Source organism: Trichechus manatus, unplaced genomic scaffold (assembly GCF_000243295.1).
Source record: "Trichechus manatus latirostris isolate Lorelei unplaced genomic scaffold, TriManLat1.0 scaffold00061, whole genome shotgun sequence".
NCBI classification, from domain to species: Eukaryota; Metazoa; Chordata; class Mammalia; order Sirenia; family Trichechidae; genus Trichechus; species Trichechus manatus.
Genome location: NW_004443997.1, coordinates 1,617,607 through 1,640,621, shown reverse-complemented (window position 1 = coordinate 1,640,621; position 23,015 = coordinate 1,617,607). Strand labels below are relative to the sequence as shown.

Genomic DNA, 23,015 nt, shown 5'->3' with positions numbered 1-23,015 from the left:
GATTTGTGTCTGAAGTGGCGGACTCTACCCTTCCAGCTGAGTTCTGTGGAAAAAGATTATCCTGACACCTGGGTTTGCTCCATGAACCCTGATCCTGAGCAAGACCAGTGAGTACTTTCTTTAACAAGGGAATTGTGGGTACTTCTTCCCCTCCCCCAGTGTTCTCGCTAAATGGTAAATGGTAACAACTCACTGTACTTCTTAAGTTCAGTTCCTGTATCCTTACATCTCAGTCTTGCTGTACACGGTAGGTTAGTAGGTGCCCAGGAAATTCACATAGATGGGTATCCTGCAGTGAATACCAATTTCAGTTGGGAACTCTGCAGTGGTTGCTCTAATGGGCAGTAGCAGGCATTGGCTGAGGAAGAAGGTCCCTGCTCTACTAGTGCAGTCCTGTTTTGCCACAGCCTCCCTAGAACCTTCCCTCTACAGGTGTGAGGCTTCTGAACAGAAGCAGAAGGTCCCCTTGGGAACATTCAGAAAGGACCTGAAGACACAGGAAGAGAAGCAGAAGCAGCTGACGGAGAAAATTCGCCAGCAGCAGGAAAAGCTGGAGGCCCTTCAGGTGTGTGAGTATTGGGCAGCAATTAGAGCCAGCCTGTGTCAGGGTCTTCACAGTATAAGAACTTTCAGTGGCTTCTCTTTTCCCTCAGGCTCACCCTCAATTCACCCACACGTGCTTGCCAAAGCTTCCCAGTCCCAGCCGCCAGGTCTGGGCTCACCGTTATTTGAGTATAACTTGCTTGTTCTTTTTAAAAAGCAAACTTTTGTTTATATATTACCAAGTGGTCCAATTTGTTTAGAATGTTTTAAAACGCCAGAAAATAAAAATCCAACCTTAGAGGTAACTGCCATTAATGCTTTGCTACATATCTTTCCAAGTTTTCATTGAATACCTATATATGTGCAAAATACATGTATTTTTAAATAGAAATACGGAGATCATACTATACGTGTGTATATTTTTGTACATAATTATTTTCTTGGCATAATTTTCTAGAAGTGAAATAGAAAAAGGATTTGCAAAATGGTATGGCTTTTTATACATACTCCCAAATTACCCTCCAGAAGATATATTAACATTTTTTACCAGCAGTGTATGAGAGTTATAATAATTTTTGAATGTTTTTGCCAATTTGGAAGACAAAGGTATGCAGCTTGTAATTTGAATTTCTCTTCTTATATTTAAGATGAGGTATTTTTTTTCATATGTCTATTAACGTTTCTTTTAGAATTACTTATTCACCTATTTTTCTGTTGGGGTATTTATTTTTTTCTCAGTTAATTTGTCAGCTTTTAAAATTTGTGATCTCAGCCTTTTATCATACTTAGTCGGAATGCTTTTCCTTTCTGGCTTCTGTGTCTGTGCAGACGCTCTCCCTAACTCGCAAAATCCTACTTGTCCAAGTTGTGTCCCACCGAGAAGGTCTTTCCCACCTCTTTTGGCTCCTTCTTTTCTAGGAATTGAGTTCATTGACACTTTTTCCCATTCTTTCAATTGCTGGATTAATCGTATAAACCAAAAACCTGTTGCCGTCAAGTCAATTCCAACTCATAGCAACCCTATAGGACAGAGTAGAACTGCCCCATAGGGTTTCCAGGGAGCAGCTGGTGGATATGAACTGCCGACCTTTTGTTCTTAACCACTGCGCCACTAGGGCTCCTATATAGTATCCTATAATTTGCTGATGGCTTAGTGTGTATGCATTGTATGTCTCCCCAGTGAGAATGGGAAGCCTGTAAGAGTAGGACTGTGGCCTATGTTTTTATTTTTATTTGTCCACAATCCCAGACACATAGGGGTGTTGTTAGGTGCCGTTGAGTTGGTTCTGACTCACAGTGACCCTATGTACAACAGAACAAAACACTGCCCGGCCCTGCGCTAACCTCACGATCATTGTCATGCTTGAGCCCATTGTTGCAGCCACTGTGTCAGTCCATCTTGTTGAGGGTCTTCCTCTTTTTCTCTGACCCTCTACTTTACTAAGCATGATGTCCTCTCCAGAGACTGATCCCTCCTGATAACGTGCAAAGTACGTGAGATGAAGTCTCATAATTCTTGCTTCTAATGAGCATTCTGGCTGTACTTACTCCAAGACAGATTTGTTCGTTCTTTTGGAAGTCCATGGTATATTCAATATTCTTTGCCAACACTGTAATTCAAAGGCATCAATTGTTCTTCAGTCTTCCTTATTCATTGTCCAGCTTTCGCATACATATGAGGCAACTGAAAACACCATGGCTTGGGTCAGGCACACCTTAGTCTTCAAAGTGACATCTTTGTTTTTTAACATTTTAAAGAGGTCTTCTGCAGCAGATTTACCTAATGTAATGCGTCTTTTGATTTCTTGACTGCTGCTTCCATGGGCATTGATTGTGGATCCAGGTAAAATGAAATTCTTGACAACTTCACTCTTTTGTCCGTTTATCATGATGTTGCTTATTGGTCCAATTGTGAGGATTTTTGTGGGCATCCCAAAAGAATTTACCTGAATGTACCAAGATATGCAAATAACTTCATCATTTTGTTTGCCCTACAGAAAACCACACCCATCCGCTCCCAAGCTGACCTGAAGAAATTACCCTTGGAAGTGACCACCAGACCTGCCCCTGAGGTAAGTCTCAGGGGCCAGAGGGCATTCCCACAGGTGTCTTGTGCTAGCATCAGTGTTCTTACTCTCTCTGGACCTTTTTTAGGAACCTGCACGTAGACCACAGCGTCCTCGGTCACCCCCTTTACCTGCTGTGATCAAGAACGCCCCAAGCAGACCACCTCCCCTGCCAGCTCTCAGGCCAACCACCCAGCTGCGGAGGGCTCCTGTCGTCAGCAGTGCCCTGAAGCCTCCTGCTCTGGCAGCCGGGGAGGAGGCCAGTACGTCCAGGCTGCTGCCATCACCCGAGGTCCCCCGAAAGCCTGCTAACACTCCAGTCAGGGCTGTGCCTCGGCCCACCCCTTTGTTGCAGCTGCCATCACCATCTCTGCCGAACTCTAAGATCCTTCGGGAGACCTCTGTCCCCAGAGCCGTTAAGACTCCGGTGGTCAAGAAGCCAGAGCCACCCACTAAACTCTCTCCGGTGAGATGCTTTTCCTCCTCCACGCCTCTTGCTCCTCAGTGGTATAGGAATGGAATCAAGCTGTGTCAGCAGTACTGTGGGAGCTGTGGGGATCACCTTGTCCCGAGTTTCCCTGTGGCCCATGAGGAAGGGGAGCCTAGATGGCCAAAGGGACTGGGTCAGGAGCCCAGAGAAAGTTGGTTACTGGTTAGAATGTGGTTCCCCACCCAGGTAGCCTTTCACTGCTCTCTATGAGTTGTGGTCTGCTGCAAACTTGAGTCGCATCGCTGGTTTCTCATGGTGGGTATAGGTAGGCGGCCTGGTGACAGCCTTGGTGGGCTACAGCAGTGGTCGGTGTGTTTCGGGGATGTCACAGCTGACTGGCCAGGTAGGCTAAGGGGGATGTGAATTGAGAGGCATTCCCCCATGACAACTTTGAGTCTGCCTGAACCTGCGCCTTTAAGCAAAGGTCCGCATGTGCGCAGAGGCCAGGAGGTGGCTTGCCTACTGAGTAATGTCAGTGAGGGGAGTATAAGCCACTCTGAACAAGGCCCCATCATGTTTCCACTCCTGCCTTGCTCCAGGCTACCCCTGGCCGGAAGCGCAGTTTTGGGGTCTCTGACGAGGAGGAGGCTGAGGAAGAGGCTGAGAGAAGGAAGGAGAGGTCCAAGCGGGGAAAGTTGGCTGTGAAGGAGGAAAAGAAGGAATCAAATGAGGTAGGTGGTTGAGGTGAGGTTCTCAGAGCCTACCTCCCCAGGGTCTCCACCCTCTACCTGTAGGCTGAATCAACCCTTGTTTGTGTTCTGTGACATGAGATTTCTAGAAGCCTAGTTCATCTCTCTGAAGGACTCTCAGTCACACAGATGTCTAGAAACATGGTATCAAGTAGAATCTGGAGTGAGACCTACTTCTGGCTCCAATCACAGGGCATCCATGGGTGGCTAGTTTGGATCATGGCAGAAGTCACATGGGTGGATTGGGGGCTTGCAGCAGTTTCCTTCCTTGTGTCTGCCATTCTGTCCCTTGCCTGCTGTCTTGTTTAAAAAGGTGGCAGAGGGTAAATACCTAGGGTAGTGATTTTAGACAGTGGCTCTTAGCAAGCTGTGGTGATTTAAACTGCAGCATAAGAAGACACAGTGGTGATGGCCGAGGACCCTGGGTGGTATCAGGGGGTACTCAGGATGCCTCTGACACTCTGTTTTTGCAGCTCTCAGACAGTGCTGGGGAAGAGGACCCAGCTGACCTCAAGAGGGCTCAGAAAGGTGAGCTGGGGGGGAAGTACCTGGCAACCTGTGGTGGGAGTGGGAAGTGGAGCCCTCAGCAAACAGCAGCTTTATCCTGAAGCTCTGGAGTTTTTCGGGGTCTGGATCTTGTACAGCAGTGGTTCCAAGTCGTAATCCCAAGAAGAATTCTTAAGATATGCACATTTATGTTTATTTCTAGCACCAGCTCCTCGGCATTTGCCTGCGGCAGTCACTTAGCCTGCTGCTTGTTGGCCTTCCGTGTTAGATGGGGAGGGAGACCTGAGTGGCTGGGCTCCATGTGCCTAGCAGAGTGGGTGCAAGCATCGAGGGGTTCTTGTCCCTTGGACTACTTTCTGAAGGTGGCCCTGGCTGAGAGAGGCTTTAGTCCAGCTCTCTGACTCACCTTGTGCCCATCCTCAGATAAAGGGTTGCATGTGGAGGTCCGTGTGAACAGGGAGTGGTACACAGGCCGTGTCACAGCTGTGGAGGTGGGCAAGCACGTGGTGCGGTGGAAGGTGAAGTTTGACTACGTGCCCACAGACACAACACCCAGAGACCGCTGGTAAGCACCTTTGTGGGAGGCAGAGTGATGGAAGGGGGCTGGGGCAGGGGGAGGAGGGATGGTTCCTGGCAGAAGGTCTCCCTGGCCCTCTGCAGGCCACCCCTCCTAGGAGCCCAGGGACTCATATGACTCATGTGCTGTGTTGTCCATAGGGTGGAGAAAGGCAGCGAGGACGTGCGGCTCATGAAGCCCCCATCACCAGAGTATCAGAGCCCCGACACACAGCAGGAGGGTGGTGAGGAGGAAGAGGTGGTGGCAGTGGCCCCACAGGCTGTAGCCATGGTGGAGCCCTCCACTTCTGACTGTATCCCCATCGAGCCAGACACCACCGCCCCTAGCACCAACCACGAGACCATCGACCTGCTCGTCCAGATCCTCCGGTGGGTGTGTCGGCCTGCCCATGGCCAGCAGCAGTTCTTCACCCATCTCCATGCCATTCTCAATTCCTGACCCTGCCTTCTTTCTTGCTTAGGAATTGTTTACGCTATTTCCTGCCTCCAAGTTTCCCCATCTCCAAGAAGGAGCTGAGTTCTATGAATTCAGATGAGCTAATATCATTTCCTCTGGTGAGTCTGGCCTGACCTTTGATTTTGTACTCTACGTCCCCTCCCTTGGTGTTTGTTGTGGTCACTAGCTCTCAGCTGCATGCCCTTCCTCAGCCAGATGCCCTTTCTTCTGTCACCACCTCTGTGAGTTTCAGATCTGGGGAAAGACATGGCTTAGCTGGGTATGACTCTGGTATGCAGAAAGCCTGCCCCACCCACCCCACTGTAAAGTGCTGGGGCTGAGTCCTCAGGTAGGGACAACAGACCTGGTTTGACATTTTACAAGTAGTGTATCCTTGTAAATCTGCCCTAGGCAAAGTGAAGAGGTTAGGTTTAAAGTGCCTAGAACCTGACTTGGAAGGAGGTATAGAAAAGCCTGGGGTGTGTGGAAATGAGCTCTGGGCCTCACTTAACCTAGCAAGTGTTGATGTGCGGCCTCCACCGACAGGCCCTTTGCTGGACCTCATAGTGAGCAGCAGAAGGGGGTCGTATCTCCAAGCTGGACGAGTGAGCAATGAGTGCTGTGGAAGTGGGAGGGGCCAAGGCAACCTAGGGGAGGGAGAGGGCGGGGCTCAGTCTGAGGAAGAAAACGTGGGTTCCCTTGTGTGAGTGAAGGGGAGTGTTTGAGGCAGGGGACTTTGTGCATCATGGCCCAGAGGAACGGACGGACAGGGGTCAAGGCAGTAGGCTGTATGGTGGAGCATTTAGGGTGGAAGGGGCCTGAGAGCAGGATGTACTACGTTGGGAGGCCAGGTCTAAGGCGTGGTGCCTTCCACTCTGTATGAAGTGGAGGCCAGCGAATGGTGCTGAGCTGAGAGAAATGTGTCCTAGGACAGGGTCAACAGGCTTTTTCTGTAAAGGGCCAGTTAGCAAGTATTTTCAGCTTTGTGGTCTCTGTGGCAACTACTAACTCAGCCAGTCTAGTGCAAGAGCATTTGTAGACAGTACACAAAGGAATGGATATGGCCATGTTCCAATAACACTTTATTTACAAAACAGGCAGCGGTTGGATTTGGCCTGCAGGTCATAGTTTATAACTTCGGTAGCAGCATGTTTGGGTGGGATGGGCAGATGTGAGACACAGAGGTAAGGAGGCTGGTCCAGTTGTGTGAAGGTCCAAGGAGAGGGAATGGGGAGCAATGGTGGGAATGGGCTGGTGTGTGTAAGGCGCAGGTCAGGGGTCGTTGGCAAACTGGTCATTGACTGTTGGCCAGTGACGGGAGGAGGCAGCAGGCACTTGCTTTCTGTGTTTCGGGCCTGTGGGAATTGGAGGTGGATGCTAAAGCTGTTAACTGGGAGAGAAAACAGTGAGGCTGAAGATGAGTCGAGATTTGATAGGGATGCACTGGAAGCATCAGTAGTACATTTCTGGTGGAGATTAGGGACTGGTGGGGAGGGAGGAAGGGAAAGGAGATCAGAGCTGGAGGTGGGGACCTGGGATCTGGTAGGAACAGCTAAATTTCCCAGGAAGAGTTTCTAGAGCAGAGAAGAGAAGTGGAATAGAAACTGGTGGATTGGTATGTTCAGGGTGTCAGGCCCTCATGTGGCAGGCATGTATGCATATGAGGTGTGCACATAATAGTTTGCCAGAGAGAAAAACATGGAGAGCTTTATGTCCATTCTACATTTAAAAATGAAATGATTCTAGGAGTTGAAGAAAGTAAGGCTCAGTGAGGTGAAGAGTCTCTGTTGGTAAGTGATGGAAGCCAGATGTGAACCCAGGTACTTCTGAGGAGAAAGACTGGGCTCTTCTCACGATGGCTGCCTTGTCCCTCCCTGTGAGATGAGAGGGCATGGTGCACAACTAGGGAGCTAGAAGGTAGAACTCAGCACGGCTGCTTCACAAGAAAGCGCCACACTTCAACTTTTGCCCTTGTTTAGGCTGCAGGAGCTCTCTGCAGATCCCAGGAGGCACAGGCGGTTGTTAGGAGGGCTGGGTCTGCCTGGCATCTTCTCAGTCAGAGATTTGTTGCTTTTGGCTTAAGGTTGTTGCCAAACTCAGAGCAGCAGCTGGGTACAGCAAGACCTCTGCAATGAGCTGGACTAGCCAGACCCAAACAGTTAGGATGCGCGTCGGAGGCTAAAAATAGTTAGCAGATTAGCTTGTTTTTGCAAAATGAGGTATAATACCAGTGCATCAACTTTGTCTTCCTAATTGTAGCGCCTAAAAAAATACCAGTTTTTATTTTTTTAGCATCAGGGTATGTCCTTGTCAGTCTGTAAATGATTGTCCTTTTCCTGTGATGCCAGACAGAGCAGGAGTTCCATAAAGCCCTCAGGGACCCTGTGAATATTAGATTTAAGTATCGTTGTGAAGTTATATATATATATATAACTATTTAAGAAACTAATGTAAAAGATGCACATGAATCTACAATTATCTCAAAATAAAAAGTTAAAACACCCACAAATAATATAAACCACAATCACCCTCAAGAAACCACAATCACTCTCAAGATGTTTATACTGAATTTTAATACTTTGCAGCATCCTCAAACATTTATTTTGTGCTGCCAAGGTAATTCTTTTTTGTGTAGAACTCAAAGTTTCTCTTGCCATCTTGGTTTAATAGGATAATATTCTCAACTGTAAGGTGAGTGACAGAGTTAAATACTTGCCAGTGAGAGTTTTTAAAAGCAGCGGTCAGGAGCCTCTCAATACTGAGTAGCTCACACATATTTACAGAGGTAAATAAATGCTTGAGTTGGTAAGACTGCAGTGGTCAGTCAAGACCTACTGATTGTAAGTCATATTCATCAAAATGGCTTCTTCGTTCTCACTGATTTATGACTAAATGTTTTAAATTTGAACTTGAACAATACGTTTAACTTAAAAAGATGCTACTTAAATTGTTTACACTGAGGTTTCATGTAACATTTCATTTTAAAAAATGTTCTGCCACTTAAAAGCTTGAAAAGCCATGTTTCTAGCTAGAGAGACTGCTAGTTAAGTGTTAGGTACTCAAGGGAAAATAGTAAAAAGCTCTGAGGCTGCAAAAATGTCTGCTGCACAAATCTGGAGGAATCTATTTTGGTAGGTGCTTGATAAACATTTGCAAAAGAGAATTGACTTTAGTCCTGACATTGTTGGGAGTGACTTGGAAATGGATTGTTGGATGAGCTTTTCTGAACCTCAGAAGGATGTGAAGGAGCCAGTCAAGTGACTCTGTTAATTGTCTTGTGTGCCACCGGAAGGTGAGCATGCTCTCTCACATCACTCATGGCTTGCTGTCTGCACAAGCTCTCTGCCGAGTGTTTACATGTATGGTCTCATCTTTGTCCTCGTGTAGCCCCATGAGATAGGCACCCTGGGTCTGCCTGTCTTCCAGGTAAGGAATCCAGAGTGACTCATACAATGCCACACAGAAGGTTTCAAACTGAGGTCTTCCTGCTCTGGAGCCAGAGAGCGTGCCTGCCACTTGTGTCTGAGACTCCTTCAAACCAAGTGCCCCTGGTCTCAGCCAGTGGGGGGACACCAGTCTTGTCAGGGAGGGCCTGTGAGCTCATGCACTCACCTTCCAGCTTCTCTTCTGACAGAAAGAGTACTTCAAGCAGTATGAAGTGGGGCTCCAGAATCTGTGCCACTCCTACCAGAGCCGTGCTGACTCAAGGGCCAAGGCCTCCGAGGAGAGCCTGCGCAACTCGGAGAGGAAGCTTCGTGAAACAGAGGAGAAGCTGCAGAAGCTGAGGACCAACATCGTGGCACTCCTGCAGAAGGTGCAGGAGGTGAGCCAGGCAGCCTGCTGCTGGTGTCTGGACCACCTGGTACCCCAGGGGGAGCTTGGGCCCCTCCTGCCCCCTTGCCCCACTCACAGGACTCTGTGGTTCACGTCTTCCTGACTAGAGGGCCTGAGGGGGTAGAGCAGCCCCAGGCCTCACCCTAGCCAGACTCAAGGAATCAAACTTTTGCCCATGTTTAGGTGATTCTCATATACAGCCTGGTTTGAGAACCCTCCAAGCCATAAAATGGAAAGAAGCTCTGTCTTTTCCAGATGATGCAGAGATGAGGTTGGGTAGCCCAGGAGTAGGCAGTGCCCCATAGGGCTGCAGCCCTTCATCCAGGCAGTCAGTCTGTCCTGTGGATATGGGGTAAACATGACAGGCAAGACAAGGTCCCTGCTCTCAGTCCTACAGACTGGTGGAGGAGACATAGTTAGCATAGTGGCAAGTGCTACCAAGTAAATGCAAGAGAGACAACACCGAGGAAGGCTACTCTGCTAGGGTGTTCAGGGGAGGCCTGTCTGAGGAGATGATTTATGGGCTGAGACTGAAAGCCAGCCAGAGAGTGGGAAGAGCAGGGCCAGTGGCCTGAGGTGAGGAGTTGCAGGTGATAGGAAGATAAGAGCTAGGCCACACGGGCAGGACCTGTATAAGTTGGGATTTCATCCTGAGCAGTGGGAAGTGACTGAAGGAGTGTGGTGTGATCTGGTTTGCAGTCTGAGATGTTCACTTTGGTTGTTTGGAGGGGGTGAGGAAGCAGGACTCCAGTAAGCAGACACTTACAGTTAGTTGTCCAGGGGAGGGATGTGGTGAGGGCCCTGGATGGTGGTGTGAGGAGGGAGAGAAGTGGGCAGATTTGTAATATCTGAGGGAAAGAGGGTAGCTCTTCCAGTTTTGTCTTGAGCGCCTGGGTGGGACCCTGTATTGAGAGGGGAGCACCTTGGGTTGGGGCCGTGCAGTTGAGCCCTGTTTTGGAATGTATTGAATCTGAGAAGCCTGCAGCACATCTGAGGCAGCTGGGAACCTGGGGCAGAGGCAGGGCAGGAGCAAGAAATGTGGGCATCATCTGTGCACAGTGGATGATGAGGGGGGAGGAGGAAAAAGGGGACTCTGGGCTCAGCCCCAGGAGTGGGGAGAAGGGTGGAGAGATGGACCCCCCACCACCTTCCGGCTCCTGTCTGACCCTTGCCCTGCTCTATTCCAGGACATAGATATCAACACCGATGACGAGCTGGATGCCTACATCGAGGACCTCATCACCAAGGGTGACTAAGGGGCAAGGCATCAGCCCTTGCCCCACCTGCCCCTAGAGGCAGCACCTCCAGGGGGTAGTGTTTTGTTCATGGGTTGGTGGACTTACCTTGGTTTGACTCACATGGGACATTTGTGCTTTTGCAGAGAAAGATACTCTCGTTCTTCGAATCTGCCTCCCTAAGTTTATAAATATTTATTTTTTAAAAGAAACAAGATGTTGTGCCTGCTACGAGACCATACATTTTGTTGTGACTGTTGGGCAAAGGAGAGAGAACCTTTCCGCTTTGGCCACACCAGGATGCCAAGCCTGAGATGCTTCTCTCAGCTCCTGGCCCCTCAAGATAGTGGCAGTCCAGGGCCATGCTGAAGCTAGAGGCTCTGGGACATGCTGGTTTCTGTCCTAGAGAATGAGCAGTTGGGATCTGAGGGATGGGGGATGGAGAGAGCCCCCAGATTCCAGGAGACCCACAAGAGGCTATTTGTCAGGAAGAGGTTTGGTATTACAGGGCTCTCCCTCTCACAGGTTCCTGCCCTTCTCAGGGATGTCAGAGTCCCATCTGGGCTGTGGCATTGTCCAAACCAGCTCGGGGAAGAAAGATCCTCCCCTTTCCACCACTCAAGTTCTCTCTGAAGCAGTGATTTCCTGGTTTAACTCTGTACAGTGAGGTTCCCCACCTCAGTAAGAATCCGGGTTGAGTAGATACATCTGGCTCTGGTCTGATCTCTGACCTGGGTAGCACACCAAATGTTTGAATTCCAAAGGATTCCTTTTAGGAAGGGGCCCCTGGTGCTAAGGTTGTGGAGGCCTCGTCTGTGGGTGGGGTGGGTCCTGGGAGAGCAGACCGCTGCCTCAGATGGTACGGGCTCATCTGGAAAGCCTGCTGCTGCTTTTTCTTCTCCCACTTCCTGTTTCCTGTCCCCGCCCTGCCCAGTCGTGGCCCCTGCTCTGGGACAGAGTGGGGAGCCAGTGAGGCCTGGAAATTGGGCTGCAGGAACTCCAGAGACAGCTCTGCAGGGAGCACAACATCCCTTCCCTTGGGAGGGCTGTCCCTATTCAGTCAGACCTTCATACAGCTGCGTCCTTCAGCAGGTTTTCTCAGGGTCAAAGACAAAGGAAAGAGTAGCAGAGTTCTCTCTTTAGTGGCCATAGGAAAAATTCTGGTTCAATTTCCCCCTAGCTCTCTCCTCCCAACTTTACTGGGCCCTTCTGGATTTTCTGAAGGCACAAGAACTATGGCCTTGTACCATTGGTCTGTGATTCAAACCTCTCTCGGTGTGTTTCTGGCATCTACCTAACCCAGGTCATCAGTGGTCCATCATGCTACTCTGTGAAGTCTGCAAAATTGGTAGCACTGGTGAGGGAAGCAGGCTACACTGGAATTGGAAGCCCTTCCCCACTTATGCACATCGCCAGGAGCACCCATGACCTGTGGGCTTTGGGCTTCCTAAACCACATCCCCGGGAGAGGGCTGTTTGGGGAAATAACAGTCAGAGATACCCTGGCTTCTTCCTCTGGAAGATTCTCTAAAGGTCTTGGGATTTCTTAAACCGGTGATTCCCCTCCCATCCAGCACTGCTTGTTCACCCCAGGTAGCATGTGGTCCATTTTTATCCCCAAACCTACTGTTTTAATCTAAAAAGAAGCTGGTTCTGCATTTTTACCAGAGGGTAATACTCTAAAGGTTTTTTTTTTGTTTTTTTTTTTAATTTAAACACTTGTAATCAAAATGCAATACTATAAACTTTTACCAGTGAGAATCCTGAACTTGGCCTGTTTTCTTCTCTCTCACTATTAGAATCCAGTACTTTTCCTCCTCTTCATTCTTTCTGTCAGTGTGGGTTAAACCTTCTGTCACTGTGGCTTCTGTTGTCAACTTTTTTCTCTTCCACCATCTCGTTTTCTGTCTCCACCCTCCTTAATGCCCACAGAAACTGAAATAATGAATTTCTTAAATGTTTTAGCTTCAACCTCTGGATGTGCCCACTCTGCTGTTCTTGATCCAACCACTGCAGTGCTGACACAGCCTGTTTTCCAGAAAGAGAGCTTAACGTTCTGGGAAAAGGTGAAATGTAGGTGTCCTTCTCTTTCCCTGTCATGGGACAGTGCCCACTCTGGGAGTGAAGACACTGTCTGACAACTGGGAGGGGGTAGTCTGGCTGATCTGTGGCAGGAAAGTTCTTAGTACAAGGCTGCTAAGAAGGTAGATGAGTATGGCAACCCTTATACACCCACTCCTCACTTATCAACATGGTTGGGTTAGAAAGACCAGGTCGTTATGTGAAGATCAGTGTTGTGCAAAAATGGAGGATGACCATATCATTATGTAACTGCCAAATTACATCATTACATAACTGCCAAATCATGGTCCAGCCAAGTTGACACATAACCATCGTAGCCAGCATTACTCTAGCCTCACACCTCGGTGTTCGTTACTGCCAGACATACATTGTTAATGTGCAAAATAGTCGGATAGTCGAGTTTTTACTGTTACCGTAAATGTGAAATGTCAGAGATAGTACATAAGTGAGGAGTAGTTGTATTTAAAGAATGGGAGGAATGGGGACTTTCTTTAGGGTTTTTTAAAGGGATGCGTGCATGTGGTAAAAACTCAAACTGTACAAAAGGTTGGACCATGCAAAGCAAGTCTTTATCCCACCCCTGATCCACATTCTTTCCCCCAGAGAGTATGCATCCTGAGCACAAGCACATCCACTCTGCTCTCTTTCCCACTTAGTGTATGTTGGAGCCTGTTTAAAAACAGCCCGTATGGCTCCACTTTGTTCTTTTGAGCCACATAGCAGTTCATTGTCTTGGATGTCATTTATTTTAAGTCCCCTGTTGATGACCGTTTAAGGAGCCCTGATGGCACAGTAAGTGCTTGGCTGCTAACCTAAAGGTTAGTGGTTCGAGCTCACCAGCCACTTTGCAGGAGAAAGATATGGCAGTCTGCTTCCATAAAGGTTACAGCCTTGGAAACTCTATGGGGCCGTTCTACTCTGTCCTGTAGGGTCACTATGAGTTGGAATTGAATCGACGGCAACGGGTTTGGTTTTGTCTTGGTATTGAACATTTGGGTTACTTATAACGTTTCATTATGAAAAATGCCATCTGGAGCATGTGCGTGTGTATTTATTCATAACTTGGGATCTGTATGTATATAGGCTAAATTCCAAAAAGGGAAATGGTGGTGTCAGAAGGTAGGTGTCTTAGTTATCTACTGCTGTTACAACATAAATACCACAAGTGGTTGGCTTTAACAAAGAGAAATTTATTCTTTCACAGTTTAGGAGGCTGGAAGTCTGACTTTAGAGTGCCAGCTCCAGGGGAAAGGTTTTTCTTGCTGCTGGCTCTGGGGGAAGGTCCTTGTCATCAGTCTTCCCTGGTTGAGGAGCTTCTCAGCACAGGGACCCTGGGTCTGAAGGACGTGCTATTTTCCTGGCTCTTAGTTTCTTGGTAGTATGAGGTCCCCATGTCTCTCTGCTCTTTTCTTTCTTTTGTATCTGAAGAGATTGGCTTAAGACACAACCTAATCTTGTAGTTTGAGTCCTGCCTGGTTGACATAACTGCCTCTAATCCTATCTCATTAACATCATAGAGATAGGATTTACAACACATAGGAAAATCACATCAGATGACAAAATGGTGGACAGTCACACAATACTGGGAATCATGGGCTAGCCAAGTTGACACATATTTTTGAGGGGACACAATTCAATCCATGACATTCTACCCTTTGGTCCCCCAAAATTCATGTCCTTGCCACATGTAAAACATGTGCATTCCATCATATTAATAGCAAAAGTCAATTCAACTCTTAAAAAGTCCAAAATAAAAAAATTTCTCATCTGAATACAAGTTATCTGCTTCCAAAGTACAGTGGTGGAAGAGGCACAAGCTAGACATTTCCATTACAAATGGGAGAAACTGGAGGGAAAGAAGGGATAACAGGCACCAAGCGAGTCAGCAGAACACGTTATTAACTCTCAAGGCTTGAGAGTTTGTTTTCTGAGACCACTTAGGCAATGGCCCTGCCCTCCAGACTCTGGGTGCTGTCCACACTCTGGATTCTGGGTGGAGGCCCCTCAGCGTTGGGCTTCAGCTCTGTCTTCCAGGCCCACTGGAATGGCAACTCAGTTCCCTTGGCTTTGGGCGGCCCCATTCTCCTAGTCTGTCTGAGTGGTGACTCCACCCTTTGAGACTGAGGCACCTCTGCTTCCTGTGTTCCTTGTCTGTTTAGCTTCTACTTCCTGGTTCCTTGGCCTCAGCCCCTCAGGCCTCAATGCCTGTGTCTGCCCTGCTGGGGCAAGTATTCCAAAGCTCTTTAGCAACATCAATAAATTCCTGCAGGCACCCCACTCCAACTTTGGCCAGAAGGCACTCAGCTTTCTTGTGCCATGGGTTGGCAAGCCGAGCTCCACCCATAAGTGCTGAGAGGCACCCTGCTCTGCCAGGAAGCCTCCTGCACCAAGGCAGTCAGCTCTCACTCTGTCAGTCGGCTCCAGCACTGTCTCGGCTGGTCTCCTGGTTCTGCCGCTGCTGTTTCTCTTCTGCTGCTTCTTGCCATCTGTGCCATCTCCCGTGTAACAGCTCCCCACTTTCTACTGAGTCCTCCACAGGATTATCTTTGATGTCCATAATTCTACGAATAGTCTCTTCAAGGCAATCTAGGGTTTTACTATGAGGCACTTTAAATCTCTTCCAGGCACTATCCATTCACAGTTTCAAAACCGCTTCCACATTTTAGGTATCTGTTAGAGCAGCACCCCACTCCCGGTACCAAATTCTGTCTTAGTCATCTAGTGCTGCTATAACAGAAATACCACAAGTGGATGGCTTTAACAAAGAAAAATTTATTTTCTCACAGTCTAGGAGGCTAGAAGTCTGAATTCAGGGTGCCAGCTCCAGGGGCAGGCTTTCTCTGTCAGCTCTGGGGGAAGGTCCTTGTCATCAATCTTCCCAGGTCGAGGAGCTTCTCAGCACAGGGACCCCGGCTCCAAAGGACGCACTGGTCTGGCTCTTGTTTCTTGGTAGTATGAGGTCCCCATGTGTCTCTGCTCGCTTCTTTTATATCTTAAAAGAGACTGGCTTAAGACACAACCTAATTTTGTAGATTGAGTCCTGCCACATTAACATAACAGCCAGTAATCCCACCTCATTAACATCATAGAGCTAGGATTTACAACACAGGAAAATCACATCAGATGACAAAATGGTGGACAGTCACACAATACTGGGAATCAGGGACTTAACCAAGTTGACACATATTTTAGGGGGATCCAATTCAATCCATGACAGTGGTGTACTAAAAATTCTAAGGTACATCCCCATACTGCCTTCCAAAAACGATTGTTCCTATTTCAATTCCTACCAACAGTGCATCTCCCCTACACATTCACCGAGAGATGGTCTCTTCCATTTTACCTGCTAATCTGGAATGTAAACTGATGGATTTTTCCAAACTCCTGAGGGACCGAATTGCTGGGCTGAGGGCTGTGTGGACCATGGTCTTGGGGAACATCTAACTCAATTGGTATAACATAGTTTATAAAGAAAATGTTCTACATTCTTCTTTGGTGAGTAATGTCTGGGGTCTTAAAAGCCTGTGAGCAACCATCTAAGATACTCCACTGGTTTCCTTCGGGAGCAAGGGATAATGAAGAAAACTAAAGACAAGGGAAAGATGAGTCCAAAGGACTAATGGACCACAACTACCAAAGCCTCCACCAGACTGAGTCCAGCACAACTAGATGGTGCCCGGCTACCACCATGGACTGCTCTGACAGGGATCACAATAGAGGGTTCTGGACAGAGCTGGAGAAAAATGTAGAACAAAATTCTAATTCCCGAAAAAAAGACCAGACTTACTGGCCTGACAGAGACTGGAGAAACTTTGAGAGTATGGCCCCCAGACACCCTTTTAACTCAGTAATGAAGTCACTCCCGAGGTTCACCCTTCAGCCAAAGATTAGACAGGCCCATAAAACAAAATGAGACTAAAGGGGCACACTAGCCCAGGGGCAAGGACTAGAAGGCAGGAGGGGACAGGAAAGCTGGTAATAGGGAACCCAGGGTCGAGAAGGGAGAGTGTTGACATGTCGGGTTGTTAACTAGTGTCATAAAACAATATGCGTATTGTTCAATGAGAAGCTAGTTCTGTAGAGCGTCGAAAGTTCAATATAAAGTAAAACAACCCACAGAATGGAAAAAATGAATTTTTTGTATCAATTTGAATTCTGTGAGATTAAGCATTGCTGTCAGCCAACTGTGTTTCTCTTCTGGCTGAGGGATGTGGTTCTGATCTTATTTAGGGACCCTTTTATAAATCAGATGAAAAACAAGGGGCCGCGTCCTCAGAAAAATGTTCTTCACATGACCCTCAACGAGATGGATTGACACAGTGGCTGCAACAATGGGTTCAAGCATAACGATTGTGAGCGTGGTGCTAGACTGGGCAGTGTTTCGTTCTGTGGTACACAGGGTTGTATGAGTTGGAATTGACTTGATGGCACCTAACAACAACAATAAAGTATTCCATGGATTTGGGATTAAAAACCCCACTTGAGGATAAGTGCTGTTTTAGGGCACGTCAAATTCCAGGGGAGGAACATTTCTGTTTACAGAAGGTGGGCGTGGGTTAATAACAGGCTGAGAAAAACTTCACTTCTTTCTTCACATCTGTCTGAGCAATGCTGCTTTCTGTCTCTGAGGCACCTCTTGCTGGTCCAGTTTCCCGCATCTGTGGGACTGTCAGACCTGTGAGTCAAGCAGTGTTGGCTATGAGTTCACAGCTTTAAGGACCAATAAAGCCTGAGTAATACGAAGCTTCTTTGCTTTCTTAGACCACAAGGCCTGGCCTGAGCGGGCTGTGCCTCCACTGGCTATTTGTCCCTAGTGGAGCGTGGTGGTTCTGCAGCTGGGTCAGGCTATAAGGGACCCACTGGTGGTCGCCAGGGTGCCTGGAACATCCTCAGAATTCCACTGGTGGGTTCTGACCTTTGTTGGAGATGGAACCTCTGAGGCTGCCTTCGGAGCAGCCATACTGCTCTATTCAGAGCTGGTGAACAGCCAGCTCCTGCCACAGGAGGCAGCGCTCTGAGGGAACATGCTTTCTCTGCTGCCAGTTCTCATCCCTGCTGGGACATCCTCTCCATGGCGAACAGGATACAGACTGGACAGGGGAAGGGCCCAGCAGACACATCTCACTCAGCAAATGAGCCAAAATGTTGCCAGGCCTGCTCTTCAGTCTGGTCATTTTCATCCAGTAAACCAGGCCTAGCCAGGGCCCCTGGTGGGTGGGTCCAACAGGAATCTCCTCCTTTCTACCAGCTTGCAAGGCCTCAGACAAGTCTCTGCCCTTCTGGCTCCCCTTTAAATAAAGGGGCTGAACAACAGTAGTTTTTTCAACTTATTTAGCCACAGAGCCAGTTCCCCACCTGAAATTTATTCTGAAGCCTGCAGAGAATGCCAAGAACACTGGAGCTGCTCTGGTTCTAGCTGTGTGGTCTCAGCGGCACTTCGCATATGGTCAGGCGCCCTTACTGCCCTGACCCCCAATCTTCCACCTGAGTAGTTTCAAAGGGAACCCTAGGGTTTCACATCCAAATTTTCAGCCTCAGATTCACTGGTCCCCACCTGTGACCTGTAGGCCTTCAGCTGCTTACTCAATGGAGAGCCCGTGGGCATCCTCAGGACCTTCTCACCTATAGAGAGTGCTGGTTTCTTGACCCCCGCAAAGGCAAGGGAGGCCTGGGCTTCCACAGACCTTTCTTGGGGTAGGTCGCCTGCCACACTTCCTGGACTCTGGTCTGGCCTGCGGGGGGGCGCCCCTACGGTGGGACAAACTTGGACCAGTGCCGGAGAGGATCCATCCCTCCTTCTCTCCTTTCCCCTTGGACTCTACTGAGATGCCTCCATGGGGTTCTTTGAGCATGCTCCCGCCCGAGCTTGGGAAACGGGCCAGCCGCCCTTCACCGCCTTGGATGTGCTGTCCCTCCATCCCCACCTTGCACTTTTCCTTCACTACTGAAGCTCTGGGCTCCCATCTACCCCAAAGCCCCGTTTGTTTAAACCCAACTGTCACTAGATGAGTTTGGACCACTGGAGTTGACAGAGGAGAACCCTATTTACCAGGAGACAGGAGGGGTTTTAGTTCCCCCACGCTAAACCACCAGCTACCGCAGTACTAAACGGCCCGAGGGCTGGCTGGAAGTTCTCACCTGGCCCCGGGACAAAGACAGTTCCTAGGTGTCGGTCGTTTCTCTCCAGGAGCTTTGAGGGTGTAAAACGTTCGCCTGGCCTGCAACGGTTGACTCTGGGCAACGCCCTCCTCGCCCCTCCAGCTTCTCCAGACCCCTCGAGGCAGGCGCAACAGTGCCTGCGCGGTGCTGCATTCCGCTTCCGCTGCACGAGCTGCCTCCACTGGTGCTGCCGCGCCCCGAACGTGGCCCCGCGCTCCGGCAGCACCCCGCAAGGGGGGCAAGGCCTGCTAGCGCCTAGCTGTGTGGTCTCAGCGGCACTTCGCATATGGTCAGACCAAGGATCAGCCTGGGGGCAGCGACCTCAGGAGTGCCCCTACACCTCAAGCAGAAAGGTGGGGAATTATTTTTTTCTGGCGACTGCGTATTATTTCAAAATGCCATCGAATCAGAGTCACTGTTTCCAATTTTGTGTCACTTCTAAGAACATTTTAGTTATTATGGCTTAGTGCGTTTATTTCTGCAAGGTTTAGCGCCTGGAAAGGAAGTTGCATGTTTTACATTTTTCAGTAGCGACCTCCAGCTACTTTTCCTTAAACCTCCAGCCTGGTGCCTCTCCCTGGGATCGGGGAGCAGAGCCCCTGAGCCTTCTTAGGTTTCCTCGCCTTAGAATAACCTGTTGTTTACTTTGGCCCATTTCCCTACTGCGTTGTTTGTCTGTTTGACTTGGTTTATGGTGTTTCTTGAAAGGTAAATAACGCATGCGCACACACCAACGTTTTTACGTTTTGTTGCAGTGTTTCTTTTGTGTGTGTGTGTGTGTGTGTGTGTCAATCTCCTGTCTATCTAGAATATATTTTAGTTGATGCAGTAAGGCAGGAGTCAAACTTTGTTTTTTTTCCAGATGGAAATTCACTATGCCAGCCCCATTTAGTAAATGAACCAGCTTCGTCATTGTTTATAGTCCACTCTTTCCTTTAGTCTATCTCTGAACTCTGTTCTCTTCCACTGATTTGTTCATTTATGGCCTGAGCCAATATCATGTCTTGAATTCAGCAGCTTTATATTCATTCTTTCACTTATTCAGCTAACAAATACGTATATGTCACACCTGCCGCTGGAGAGATGGCCACGAACTGGGCAGTCTCTGCCCTCATGGAGTGGAGAGTCTAGTGTGGAGAAAGAACATAATATGTCAGAGGGTGATGGAGAAAATTAAAGGAAGGGGGTTGGAATTCCTATTTAAGTAAGAAAAGCCAGGGAAAACCTGAGAAGATGGCATTCAAAGCAAGGCCTGAAGATGAGGGAAGTAGTGCTGTGGGTATCAGAGTAAGTATTTCCAGGCAGAGGGGACAACCGGTGAATGGGCCTGAGGTGGGATGTTTGATGAATAACAAGGAGGCCAGCATGGCTAGAAGAACGAGTGAGGGGCAGAGATGACAAGGGCCAGATTGTGTAAGGCCCTGGAGACCACAGTGATGACGACGGCATTCACTCTCAGATGTCTTAGACTGTGGGTAGTGGTGGAGCTGGTGAGAATTTTGAAGGCAGACCTATCAAATTTGCTGTTAGGTTTGATAGGGGTGTGCCTTAGTTATCTAGTGCTGTTATATCAGCAATACCACAAATGGGTGGCTTTAACAAACAAAAATTTATTTTCTCATAGTTTAGGAGGCCAGAAGTCTGAATTCAGGGTGCCAGCTCTCAGGGAAGGCTTTCTCTCTCTGTCGGTTCTGAAGGAAGGTCCTTGTCTATTCTGACTTTCTGGTCCTGGGCGATCTTCGGATAGCTTGGCATCTCTCTTCCCCAATCTCTGCTCTGCTTGCATAATCTGTTTTGTATCTCCAAAGAGATTGACTCAAAATACACCCTACACTAATCCTGTCTCATTACAAAGACAACGCATTCCCAAATGGGATTATAACCACAAACACAGAGGTTAAGATTTACAACACATATTCTTTGGGGAAGTAATTCAGTCCATAACAGAGTATAATAGAAGCGTCAAGAATGATCCCACCATTTTTAGCCTAAACAACTGGGAAGAATGGAGCTACTATCTTCTGAGCTGGGGGAAGACTGGGAGCAAAGGCAGGGGTTGCGGGAGATCGGGAATTTGGTTTCAGCTGGTTGGGTTTGAGATGCCCCTTAGCCACACCGGTGGAGGCATTCTGTAGTCAATTGGACAGGCGAGTCAGATGTGAGGGGAGAGAAACTACTGAAACTATAATTTGGGTTATCATCAGCATCTAAATTGCTCAATCTCTCACTATTTTTCTTTTTTATAATTTCCTGGCTGTTAGAATTTATTATCTCACATGAAATTTAAAATCACTTTCTCTAATTTTCCCCCATGCCTGCCCAAAAAACTCCCATTGGGTTTTAATCATAATTGCATCAAATTTAGGTGTAAGTTTTGGGAGGGTTGACATTTTTTTATGCTATTAAATCTCCCCAGATGATACAGAGTGGGTTTCCAATTGTTGAAGACTTATTTTGGATCCTCCAATAAGATTTTATCATTTTTTCATATGGGTTCCAGGACTTTGTGGTTAAATTTATTCCTAAATATTTATGGTTTTGTCACTATTGGGAATGGGATATTTTTTCCATCTCCATTCTTCACTAATTATTAATATAGAGAAAAGATAATGTTTTTAATATGATTTATTTTCTCTCTTATGAACTTGGGTAGTTTTTTTTTAAAAAAAAAAAAAAAATAAGCCTTTTTTAAAAATAGATATAACAGTCATTGTTGTTAGCTGCTGTCCAGTCGGCCCCTGACTCATGGTGACTCCATGCACAAGGGAATGCTGCCAAGTCATGCACCATCCCCATGATGGTGGTGGATTGGACCACTGTGATCCACAGTGTTGCCATTGGCTGATTTTCTTCCTCGTTGGTCTTAGTCTGGAAGCTCTGCTGAAACCTATTCAGCATTATAGCCAATAACACATAAGCCCCCATAAGACTGCTGCACGTGAGGTGCATTGGCAGGAATTGAATCCAGGTCTCCTGCATAATAGGCAAGAATTCTACCACTGAACTACCAATGCCTCATACATAATCATATAGTCTGCAAATCTGCAGATTGCAAAATGTAAATTATTTGATTTTCTTGCCTTTTTGCTTTAGCTAGAACCTCTGAACCAATGCTGAATGATCATCCAGGTCTCGTTCCTGATGTGGAGGGACACGCTTCCACATATCAGGGTTGAGCAGGGTGTTGGCTGTTGGTTTTAGTAAATAGCCTTTAAAGTGTTGAAAGAATTTCCTTCTATTTCTCTTGAGCTTGGGGCCTTGGAGACTCTGAGCTGGGGTTGTCACGCCTGTCCGAGTTGGGCACCAGGGGGCAGCAGTCCCCAGAGAGTAGAGCACAGTGGCTGAATTTAGTCTAACTTCTTTTCAACATCTACTGATAAAATCATGTACGGTTTTCTCCTTTAAGCTGCGGCTTAACAATTATTCTTATTATACATTGAGCAGCTACAAAAGAATGTCATATTTATAAAATATTTGTAAGGTAAAAAGAGCATACAGTGAACACCCATGTATCTATTACATGATTTAAGATAAAGCACTATTACTTTATAAATCCCTGTGTGCTCCTGCTGAGTCCTATCCCCTTTCCTCCCTGCCCCAAGATAACCACCATCCTGAAGTCTGTGTTCATCTTTTCTCTGCTCTTCTGTTTAGGTTTATTACCTTGGTTTGTATCCCTAGATAATTGTTTTGTTTTGCCTGTTTTTGAACATGAATGGATATATTTTATTTACTATTTGGCAACTTGCTTTTTCTTTTCAACATTATGTTCCAAAAAACTCATCCATGTTGTTGGATGTAGCTTTAATTTATTCATTTTCACTACTGGATAGTATACCATCACTGCTGAATGCTATACAGCAATGAAAATAAATGAATTATACCTATAATTGAACGTACAACTTTAAAAAAAAAAAAAAAATCCATGCCTCTGTGCTGGCATGTGGCTTGTTTCTAGTGTTTTGCTATTACAAGTGCTGCTGTGAGCATTCTTTTTTTTAAATATTTTTTTTAAATTGTACTTTAGGTGAAGGTTTACAGAACAAATATTTTCTCATTAACAGTACAAATATTATTTTATGACATTGGTTAATAACCCCACGACATGGCAACATGCTCCCTTCTTGGCCTTGGAGGACCTTTTTTTTTGGTGAAAATATACATAGCGAAAGATACACCATTTCAAAAATTTCTGCATGCACAATTCAGTGACATTGATTCTTCCAGTTGTGCTGCTATTCTCACTTTAGATGAAGGTTTACAGAACAAAATAGTTTCTCATTGAACAGTTAGTACACATATTGCCCTATGACAATGATTAAGAACCCCACTACATGTCAACACTGTCCTTACTCAACCTTGGGTTCCCTATCACCAGCTTTCCTGTCCCCTTCTGCCT

The 23,015-nt window shown here is 47.3% G+C and overlaps 1 protein-coding gene and 1 non-coding gene across 3 annotated transcripts in view; one reads left to right on the top strand and one right to left on the bottom strand.

Annotated features, from left to right (window-relative positions):
• Nucleotides 1-11,194, top strand: part of MORC2 (MORC family CW-type zinc finger 2) — a 51,113-nt gene extending 39,919 nt beyond the window's left edge. Inside the window, exons 16-26 of one of the 2 annotated variants that reach the window (XM_012556302.2) lie at nt 2-107; nt 433-565; nt 2,541-2,615; nt 2,698-3,075; nt 3,639-3,770; nt 4,262-4,316; nt 4,719-4,860; nt 5,013-5,240; nt 5,333-5,426; nt 8,942-9,121; nt 10,329-11,194. In XM_012556302.2, coding sequence (XP_012411756.1) covers nt 2-107; nt 433-565; nt 2,541-2,615; nt 2,698-3,075; nt 3,639-3,770; nt 4,262-4,316; nt 4,719-4,860; nt 5,013-5,240; nt 5,333-5,426; nt 8,942-9,121; nt 10,329-10,397 — 1,592 coding nt within the window. In that variant the 3' untranslated portion in view covers nt 10,398-11,194. Of the gene's footprint in view, nt 1; nt 108-432; nt 566-2,540; nt 2,616-2,697; nt 3,076-3,638; nt 3,771-4,261; nt 4,317-4,718; nt 4,861-5,012; nt 5,241-5,332; nt 5,427-8,941; nt 9,131-10,328 lie in introns of both variants that reach the window. The other variant, XM_004378949.2, reaches the window with a different exon arrangement.
• A 10,366-nt stretch (nt 11,195-21,560) lies between these two features.
• Nucleotides 21,561-21,630, bottom strand: TRNAN-AUU (transfer RNA asparagine (anticodon AUU)). Its single transcript has one exon. It is a non-coding gene; the product is annotated as a tRNA-Asn (tRNA).
• Between the last annotated feature and the right edge of the window lie 1,385 nt (nt 21,631-23,015).